Source organism: Bos indicus, chromosome 1 (assembly GCF_029378745.1).
Source record: "Bos indicus isolate NIAB-ARS_2022 breed Sahiwal x Tharparkar chromosome 1, NIAB-ARS_B.indTharparkar_mat_pri_1.0, whole genome shotgun sequence".
Classification (NCBI taxonomy): Eukaryota; Metazoa; Chordata; class Mammalia; order Artiodactyla; family Bovidae; genus Bos; species Bos indicus.
In genome coordinates, this window is record NC_091760.1 from 145416235 (window position 1) to 145426694 (window position 10460).

The window sequence follows — 10460 nt, forward strand, 5'->3', positions numbered from 1 at the left end:
GAAAGTGAAAGAGGAGAGTGAAAAAGTTGGCTTAAAGCTCAACATTCAGAAAACGAAGATCATGGCATCTGGTCACATCACTTCATGGGAAATAGATGGGGAAACAGTGGAAACAGTGTCAGACTTTATTTTGTGGGGGCTCCAAAATCACTGCAGATGGTGACTGCAGCCATGAAATTAAAAGATGCTTACTCCTTGCAAGGAAAGTTATGACCAACCTAGACAGCATAATAAAAAGCAGAGACATTCCTTTGCCAACAAAGGTCTGTCTAGTCAAGGCTATGGTTTTTCCAGTGGTCATGTATGGATGTGAGAGTTGGACTGTGAAGAAGGCTGAGTGCCGAAGAATTGATGCTTTTGAACTGTGATGTTGGAGAAGACTTTTGAGAGTCCCTTGGACTGCAAGGAGATCCAACCAGTCCATTCTACAGGAGATCAGCCCTGGGATTTCTTTGGAAGGAATGATACTAAGGCTGAAACTCCAGTACTTTGGCCACCTCATGCGAAGAGTTGACTCATTGGGAAAGACTCTGATGCTGGGAGGGATTGGGGGCAGGAGGAGAAGGGGACAACAGAGGATGAGATGGCTGGATGGCATCATCGATTTGATGGACGTGAGTTTGAGTGAACTCTGGGAGTTGGTGATGGACAGGGAGTCCTGGCATGCTGCGATTCACGGGGTCGCAAAGAGTTGGACACGACTGAGCGACTGAACTGAACTGAAGTGATCCATTCATTCACAGAAGATTCTGTCCCATTATGAGATTCCCCACAAGTTGTACCTAAACAGACCGCCTTTCTTCCCCGAGCCACTCTTCCTGACTCTGTCCTCAAGAGGCTGTGGCCTTGAGTGCACCCATTGCTGGCCAGGGGACCTGCAGAACCACCTGCATCTGCGCACATGTGCTCGGGACAGCTGCCCCAGACCCAGCAGCTGATGAAACTGCCTGAGGCGGCCCCAGCTCGCAGGGTAGAAGCAGCCTGGGGGCAGAGGGTTGGTGTCGAGGATGTGCTGCCCTGGGACACCCGGAACGAAGCCAGAGCTTCCCTGGTGGGAGTCCTGCCCACGGTGAGGCTCCCGTGCCAACATTCAGACAGGGGCCAAGCTGGACTCTGGACTCTTGGTCTAGACGGACGTGGGTCCAGGCTCTCCCTGTACGCGCAGGCCCTTCCCAGAAAGAGGCTCAGGAGGGCCATGCCAGCTGCCTCTGTTCATCAACCAAGATGTTTACTCACAAACGTGAATGAATGGCCATCAAACTTCTGAGGAAAATAAACACAGAAGAGAGTGATCTATATGAGAAAACACAACTGAGAGAAAGTAACTCTGAGAACAGAGAGGATGTAAGGAATAAGCCTTATGAATACGTGTTTTTAGTAAGTACAGAGATCACACGTTAATTCGAAGGTCTGGAAAGCACTTGTGTAACACATACTAAGGCAGGCAGCAGTGATCAGTGATGTGGTGTCGGGCTGCTGGTGGCTGCCGTGGCGGAGGAGCAGGGATGGGGCAGACTCTGGGGCCAGAGGCTCAGTTTATTGAGGGTTTGCTCACTCTGTGAGATGTCCGATAATTTAGTTAAAACATTTATGGGAAGTGAAATCATTCAGGGCTCATGTCTTAGAATGAAAAAAAAACGATTCAGCAGTTTCACGGAGAAGGCAGAAACCTTGAAAAAAACCATGAAGATTTTCTCGGAACTGGGTCTGTCTGCCTAGCGGCTGTCGAGTCCCCCAGGCCAAGCTGGAGGCAGGCTGCTGGGGAGCAGCAGCCCTGGGCATCGGTGGGGGCCTGCACAGGGGACTGGCCTTGCTGGGCGGATTCTGCAGGCGGGTGCTGTGTACACCTGAGGAGACAGGCAGGTCGGCGGGCTGGGCTGCAGGAGAAGCCACTGGAGGCCAGGACCAGCGCACCTCTGCTCTGTGCGTGCGGTGGTTCTCCACTCGGCCCCACTGAGGGCTCTCACCGCTCCCGTGAGGCTCTTCACTGCCTCTGGGAGGAGGGCGTGCAGCCAGTCAGGCAGCTGGACCCCCTGCGTGGGGCTTGGACAAAGCCCTCAGAGGTGGCCACTGTAGCCAGGAGGACTTGTGAGTCAGAACAAGTAGCAGGGCCAGGCAGTTCTGTGGGCAGATGACTCGAGGGGATGTGCACCTCTTATTCTGTACTCTTTCCTGGGGACAAATCATCATTTTTCAAGTGTTCACTTGCTGACCTGAAGTCACTCTGGGAGTCACCTCAGAAGGGCAGGTGACCCAGGGTGGAGTGCTCCCAGCACGAGCTCCCTTCCGGTGCCCAGTACCTATCCTCTGCTGTGGCAATCCCGCCCCCCCACCGACTACCTGGGGAAGACACACTGGGCAGCCAGCCCGGGGGTTCCATTGTGGGGTCTGTGTAAAATACCCGGGTCTTCAGGAAGCTCCACCCAGTGCTATCCAAGTGTGGATTCAGACGCCAGCACCCACCAGGCAGTGGAGGGGCAAAGGGGAGGCTGGGCACAGTGGGCACCCACCCCTCCCCTGCACATCTGGGGGAGGGGGCAAGGACATCACATTGAACACATATTGTCCCTTGAAATGAATCCCTGAGATTGGTGGCCTGTAAGCATGAATTTTCCCAGTTCCTTCTCATGCTGCTTTGCCCTGAAGAAGTGAGGCTTCTGAGCGAGGCCTGGGTGCCAGCCTTGGGCTGCCTGGACCTGCTGCCCTGGCTTTAACACTCTGTGCAAGGGGGAGGAGGGGGTCACCAAGAGCGAGGAGCCCGGGGGAGCTCCCTGAGGTCCGGCACTGCAACCGTAAGCCAGCTCTTGTTGCAAGCACTCTGGCCTGTGTCTGGGTCCATGGGGTTGCGTCACTCTGCCCATGGTGGGCACCTGCATTCAGTCCTCAGTGACCTGAGGGCATCCACCTGTCAGCCCCACAGCACAAGCCTCTATCTGGTTAAGACAGGAGACTTGTACCCTGCTGAGAAGGCACCGACACACTCGCTAAGAGGCAAGTTTGCTGGGTCTTGAGTGTCATGAGTGTGGGCAGGGGTGTGAACCTGCCTGGCCCCGGCGGCAGGGCCCAAGCACAAACATGCTGAGGTGCACAGCCACGTGGCCCCTGAATTAACCTGGAAACGGAGCCCATCTGCTCCTGGATGTCAGCAGTTTTGGCCCCAAGGGAACTCAGTGCATGAAGTCTCAGGTTTTGGGGTTTCTGTGGACCTGCTCGCCTCCCCACAGGGGCGTGTTTCTGGGCTGCATCACTGGACCGAACTGAGCTGCTGGGAGGGCGGATGTGCCCGATGGACCGAACTGAGCTGCTGGGGGGGCGGGTGTGCCCGATGGACCGAACTGAGCTGCTGGGAGGGCGGGTGTGCCCGGCTGACGACTCAGACCTGTCCCCACAGCACCCGCGTCACCTTCCCGCTCTCGCCCCATTCCAGGCATCAGCAACGCGGAGGCGCGGCAGCCAGGCAAGGCCCCCAACTTCAGCGTCAACTGGACGGTGGGCGACTCGGCCCTCGAGGTCATCAACGCCACCACGGGGAAGGACGAGCTGGGCCGCGCCTCACGCCTGTGTAAGCACGCCTTGTACTGTCGCTGGATGCGTGTGCACGGCAAGGTACTGCCCAGACCCCCGCTCACAGCCGCCCTCCCTGTGAGGCGCCCAGACCCCCCCCACCCTGTGAGACGCCCAGACCCCCCAGCTCACGGCCACCCTCCCTGTGAGGTGCCCAGACCCCCCCCACCCTGTGAGACGCCCAGACCCCCCAGCTCACGGCCACCCTCCCTGTGAGACGCCCAGACCCCCATCCGCTCGCGGCCGCCCTACCTGTGAGGCGCCCAGACACCCCGCTCATGGCCACCCTCCCTGTGAGGCGCCCAGAGCCCCCCGCTCACGGCCACCCTCCCTGTGAGGTGCCCAGACCCCCACCCGCTCATGGCCACCCTCCCTGTGAGGCGCCCAGACCCCCACCCGCTCGCAGCCGCCCTTCCTGTGAGGCGCCCAGACCCCCCTGCTCGCGGCCGCCCTCCCCTGTGAGGCGCCCAGATCCCCCCGCTCGCGGCCACCCTACCTGTGAGGTGCCCAGACTGCCCCCGCTCGCGGCTACCCTCCCTGTGAGGCGCCCAGACCCCCTCGCTTTCGGCCACCCTCCCTGTGAGGCGCCCAGACCCCCCCGCTCGCAGCCACCCTGCCCTGTGAGGCACCCAGACCCCCCCCAGCCCTGTGAGGCGCCCAGACCCCCCTGCTCGCCGCTACCCTCCCTGTGAGGCGCCCAGACCCCCACCTGCTCGCGGCCACCCTCCCCTGTGAGGCGCCCAGACCCATCCCGCTCGCGGCCACCCTCCCCTGTAAGGCGCCCACACCCCCACCCGCTCGTGGCCACCCTGCCCTGTGAGGCGCCCAGACCCCCCCGCTCGCGGCCACCCTCCCTGTGAGGCGCCCACACCCCCACCCGCTCGCGGCCACCCTTTCTGTGAGGCGCCCACACCCCCACCCGCTCGTGGCCACCCTGCCCTGTGAGGCACCCAGACCCCCTACCCATCTACGGACACCCTGCCCTGTGAGGCGCCCAGACCCCCCTGCTCGCGGCCACCCTTCCCTGTGAGGCGCCCAGACCCCCGCCGCTCGCGGCCACCCTGCCCTGTGAGGTGCCCAGACCCCCCCACTCGTGGCCACCCTGCCCTGTGAGGCGCCCAGACCCCCACCCACTCACGGCCACCCTTTCCTGCCTCCTCGGGCTGCTCTCAGCTGGCAGTCAGGCCCTGCCTCCTCAGATCCAAAGCAGGCTCAGCCCGTAACCCCCGGCCCCCACGCCCATATGAACCCAGAACTCAGCACCCCCTCCACTTGGCCCCCCACCAGCTCTGCCTGGCAGGCACTCCCCCTCACTGCAGATTCCTGGGCCCTGCAACCTGGGGCTGCCCTGAGTTCACTCAGCCCTTCAGGAAGCCTCTTAAACCTGTTGATTTTGAGGTTTGGTTTGGAGTTAGAGGGTTTTTACAGCAACAGGTCCCCTTTCCCCAGATAAAATCTTCTCTAGTGGATCCGTATGTGACCAGTTTTCACCTATTACATCGAGTCAGAAACTTTTATCTGTGATGGACAGAAGTTGCCGTGTCCACGTGGCAAGAGGGTCACCACACGGGCAGCCTCACAGCAGCTGCCCTCCCTGCAGATCCTAGCTGCACAGAAATGCGTTGGCCTCACGGGCCGAGGCACAGAGTTCTCTGTGACCAAACAGCAGAGTGGTGTTTGCTCAAGACCTGAAAGCGTTGGTGTATCGTTTGAGTCCCCTGCTCGTGGGTCGCCAGCAGCCCGCCTGTTTAACTGCGAAGCCGCCACTGGGGCTGAGGACGCGGCACACTTGGGCGTCTGGCGTGGCTCTGTGTGATGTGGTCCTCGGGGTCAGTGGGGTCCCCCAGAAGCAGCACAGGCTGAAATGCTGCTCTTTGAACACCATCCTGGATTGCGTTTTCCCCTGTTACGGCTTGAACAGTTGCACTTGCCTTTTTGTCTTTTCACAGGTTCCCTCCAGCTTACTGCGCTCCAAGATCACCAAACCCAACGTGTACCATGAGTCCAAGCTGGTCGCCAAGGAGTACCAGGCTGCCAAGGCCTGTCTGTTCAGAGCCTTCATCAAGGCCGGGCTGGGCGCCTGGGTGGAGAAGCCCACGGAACAGGACCAGTTCTCACTCACACCCTGACGGCGTGCAGCACAGCCCCAGCCTCACAGCCGGGCTGGGGCCGGTGTGGGTGTGCGGGCGCCGTCCTGGGGGCAGGCGTGCGGTTCGGGGCGGGGGTGGGGTGGTGGGTGTGGGCTCGGGGTCCCGGTCCCCACCTGCATCTCAGCAGCAGCGTTTCCCCTCTGAGTCATCCAGTGACTGCTTTCAATCTCAGTTTACGTTTAGAAATTGAGTTCTACTAAGTAGGGCTTCCTGAAGTTTAGGAAAATAGAAATTACTTTGTGTGAAATTCTTGAATAATTTATTCAGAACTAGGAATGTGGTTTATAAAATAAGAAATAATTATGCCAGGTCACTCTTATGCGACATCGTTTTAAGTGCAAAGAGGCATTTCCATATGGAGGGCGCTAGGAAGTAGCGAGGAAGCTAGCCTAAGGAAACGGTCCCTGTCTGCCCGTGGCCCCTTCCCCCACAGTCGCTGCCCTCCCACAGAGGCCGATCTGCAGCACAGTGATCTGCTGGGTGGCCCCCGGGACCGTGGCCCAGGTCCTGCAGCCCCCTCTTCTAGAAGCTTCTGTACCCCTTGTTGGATCATATCCTGGAAAACCTCTCAGTAATCACAGGTCAAACGTGGCCAGTGAGCCTGGCCCTTCACTTGGGTTTTTTAAACAGTGTTTAACTCTTAAGGACCAGAAGGAGTCTGCAGGCCGACCGCACAATAAATGGCCTAGGATTCCCTCTGGTCCCTCCTCTGAATCGTGTGGATGTGAACGACCATCCCAGAATCCTCGCAGGATGGAAATAGGATGAATTGCATAGATATTCACTCTTGGAAAATGCCACTGAGGGCATATTTTTAAATTATTCTTTCCCACTTTATCAAAGACGTGTTTGAAATATAAGAAGTGTTCAGGCTGAAAGTTAGCGAGACAGCGTGTCGCTCACGTGGTCTCGACCGGGATTGGGTGTTGGTGTCACGGCAGGGAAGGGGGTGGTCTGGCGTCTGGGACACCCAGGACACGGGCCGGCACCCCACTGTGCAGGGACAAGCCCAGGCAGGCCGAGCCAGCGAGTCTGGGGTCGGGGCAGGCGGAGGGGCCTTGGGAGGGCATCCCCACTGAGCACAAAGTCCACACTGACTGCCTCCTGCTTCCACTCAGGACCCCGGAGGAGCTTCCCGCCCTTCGTGGGGTCAGTGCCAGCTCCTGGTCTTGGGGTGCTGTGGGTGAGAAGGCAGACCCCACTCCCCAGCCAAGTCCAGGAGTCAGACTGTGTGCCCAGGGGGCGTGTTGGGGGGGTGTCCTCTATGGACTTAATAAGCAGGAGCAGGGTGGCCCTGGCCGTGACCCCTGTGCTCAGGGTGGGAGGTGGGGCTGAAGAGGGCTGGCCTCCAGGTGTCCCCTCGCACCACAGAGACGTGAGAGGGTGTGCCCTGTGGGTGCATGCTGAGGGTGCTGTGTACACACGGGCTGACCAGGTTAAAGGACAGATCTTTGTCCTTTGAGACCCACACCTCCCTCTGCGGAGTGTGGCTTAGCCTGACCCTGCCAGCACAGGGGCCGGCGGGGCCTGCACACTCAGAAAAGACGTCTGTGAGCCCCTGCGTTTGTATTCTCGTCTCTATAGATGGTATTTTTTTCTAATGGGGAGTGGAAGATGGACTTAGTTTTTTAAAAATACGTGGATTTTGGTTACAAAGTCTAGAGGAATGGTGTTGCGCACACACAAGCTACCCTGCACGCCCGACCCCTCGCAACCCCCACCCCAGATAGTTGAATGCCTTATGTGCGGCTCCCCAGGGCCTCAGCCGGGTGCCACTGCCTCTCCCAGGCGGATCTGTGCCACCGGGCAGCACGGGCCTGGCACAGGGCTCCCGCCCCAAGAGTGCTCAGGCCTCGGGAGATGCTGGGGGGAACGTGGCCAAGGTTCACAGGGGTAGGGGTTCAGGGAGCCCTGGGTGGGCAGGACCCCTGTGTGAGGCCAGGGGGAGTCGAGCCAGGGCAGGAGGCCAGCCCTGCTCCTGTAACAGGACAGCTGGACGCTGCTCATAGGCAGGAAGTCTCCAGCCCTATCGTCCTGAGTGTGGCCAGTCTCCTCCGTCTGTGTGTCTGTCTGTCTGTCTGTAGGCAGGAAAAGCAGGGCAAGCACCCCCTCAACCCCCAAAGAAATCAGGGAGCCCAGCATCTTACACCCCCCTCCCAGATGCCCACATGGCGTCACCACGGAGCTGTTCCCTTGAGGAGTCCTTTACATCTAGGGTCCTTAATCTGGGCTTTAGAAACAGAGATTTGACGAAACCAAGAACTTGATCTTTTGAAAAAAATCTTACATTTTTGAGGATAGCTTGACCAGCGGGGATGGGAGGGGCTGTTTTGACTTGTTGGCTGAGCCTGGAGTGCTAATTCTCCCAAGACACTGGCCCCTCTTCAGTGCCCAGCCCAAGGGGCAGCTGTCCTGTGTTGTAGAAAAGTGAGCCAGGGCTCGTGGGGGTGGGGCCGAGGCAGGCCCCCCATCCTGGGTTCTCCAGCCCTCACCCCTGCTTGGGGTCAGCACACTGTACTCCTCCCTGCTGGTTGACTCTGAGTCTTAAAGGGGCTTTTCTTTTCTGTTTTGGAGATTTTTATTGTGATCAAAACGAGTTACTTTTATTTTAAAATGTACAAGCCAGCATTGTGTGAGATCCGCACTTCCCTGGAATTCGTTTCCTTGGAATAGTTTTGTTGCCCTCCAGACTGCAGAGCCCTTACTCTCCTCGTCTCGGGGCCAAGCCCTTGGGTCTCCTTGCTGGGCATGTCCCAGGGGCCACCGCCTACCCCTTTCCTCAAAACAGATGAAAAGGATGGATGTTCAGCATTTCCAGAATGCCTCACACCAATGTGTAAGGTCTGCCCCAATCATCACTTTGATCCGGCCTGAGAAATAAAGTGAGCTGGCACTCCCATCTCTAAATTCTTTGAAATCGGTGAATCTCTCAGAAGGTTTATTTTTCATCAAACCTATGCAGATGGTAAAAGCAGAGTGTGACTGTGTGGGTCCAGCTTTGTGAGTCCTGGGACCATCCCTCCCTCAGCAGCAGCCAGCCCGGGGTGCTGGGTTTTGTGTCCCCACAACTGGGAGCGGGGGGTGGGCACTCTCACTTAATCCCGACTCTGGGCTCCTGTTCCTGGCAGCATGTCTGCACCCCCTTGCTCAGGGTCTGGAGGGACAAGGCGCCCCGCCCCGCCCCCCAGCCAAGGACTCGCGTTTTGGCCACAGCTTGTGCTGACAGTGCATCAGGGGCGCAGCCGTGAGCAGTTTAAGGTGGTCTGTGGAGTGAGCCCCGAAAACGGTTTGCTTCTCCGACTTTGGGTTCTATGCTTTTAATTTTGTTCTAGAGTTCAGACACCTTCTATGAATGTAACTCAGCTGAGAACACTGTCAATAGGGCTCAGCCCTTGGTGTCCCCACGTCTCCACTAATGTCCAGGCCACACGTAACCCCCGCATGAGCTTCCTCCTGCACTGAGACCAGCCAGAACCGAGCATGAGACGCTGTCACTCAGACAGAGGGCATGAGATGTTCTCAATAAAACCATGTTTCACCACCACAGCCTTGCCCAGACTCTCTCTCCTCCTGGGTGTCCCCCTTCTTGCTCGGGAAGAGGTGTCAGGAGCAACACCTGCTGGGCCGTTGCGGCTGGGCCCTGCTCCCCGCCTGTGTCTGCTCTGAGCGCCTGCCCTGGGGTCAGCCCTCCGAGTCCAGTCCCCAAGTTCAGGGCAGAGGAGTGGACACTGCACAGCTGCCCTGCTCCTACCCCATCTGTTGGGGAGGAGGGGGACATGAGTCCACGTGGTAGGAGGCATGTGGAGGGACATGGATGGGGCAGCAAAGAGGGGCCACACTCCAGGGTGGTGCTGACAAGACCATCTGGGTGTTGGGGCCATGAGGTAGCCCCCTGGTCGCAATAATGTTCAGGGCCGGTGTTTTGGAAGGATGTTCCCAATAGAGTGGAAAACTGGCTGTAAAGCTAGTGTTGAAGTTCACAGTTGTGGAGATGCTTCAGGGAAGGAGGGTACGCACGGAACAATCTGAAAGGACTGAGTCTGGTCACCGTGCGTGGATGACGGGATAGGAAGTTGTTTTCATTTGATTTTCCTTTTTAAAAAATCTGCCTTTGTCCAGCATTCCTACAACGACATGAAAAGCAAATAGGAAAAGTTTTTGGAAAGTGAACAGTCCCATGCAAATAAAAAGCAGCACTGTTAGAGACAAGTGGTTTGCTCTCTTTTGTGTCAGTTTTCATTGTTTCCATTTCTTTCCCCACAATAAAAGCAACGTTCAAATGAAGGTATGTGTCATCAGAAAGACCAATGACACTTCAGAGAAAAGGCTGGGAGCAGCCTCTTCTTCACAGGTTCAGTCCAGAGTCGTGGGGACTTCCTGTGGCTCCTTTAGAGAGGTGGCAAGACCCCGGGTTCTGTGATGGGGCTGACCACACGGAGCACACGTTCTCCAGCAGGAAAGGCTGAAAATCCGCTCCCAGGTTGGAAGCGGGTCTGGGGGCTACCTGAAGACTCGCTCGACTGCTAGACATCTGGGAAACCAGCTGCTTAGTAAGTTGCTACTGCTGCTGCTAGGTCGCTTCAGTCATGTCCGACTCTGTGTGACCCCACAGACGGCCTCCTACCAGGCTCCTCTGTCCCTGGGATTCTCCAGGCAAGAATACTGGAGTGGGTTGCCATTTCCTTCTCCAATGCGTGAAAGTGAAAAGTCAAAGTGAAGTCGCTCAGTCGTGCCCGACTCTTCATG

General features: G+C 57.9%; 1 protein-coding gene across 12 annotated transcripts in view; it reads left to right on the top strand.

Annotated features, from left to right (window-relative positions):
• Window positions 1–9923, top strand: part of ADARB1 (adenosine deaminase RNA specific B1) — a 116106-nt gene extending 106183 nt beyond the window's left edge. For 9 of the 12 annotated variants that reach the window (XM_019963238.2, XM_070795977.1, XM_019963247.2 and 6 more), the window contains 2 exons: window positions 3428–3606; window positions 5514–9923. In XM_019963238.2, the coding sequence (XP_019818797.2) occupies window positions 3428–3606; window positions 5514–5693 (359 nt within the window). In that variant the 3' untranslated portion in view covers window positions 5694–9923. Of the gene's footprint in view, window positions 1–3427; window positions 3607–5513 lie in introns of those variants that run through there. The other 3 variants (XM_070796021.1, XM_070796024.1, XR_002180986.2) reach the window with 2 other exon arrangements.
• Window positions 9924–10460: the final 537 nt, after the last annotated feature.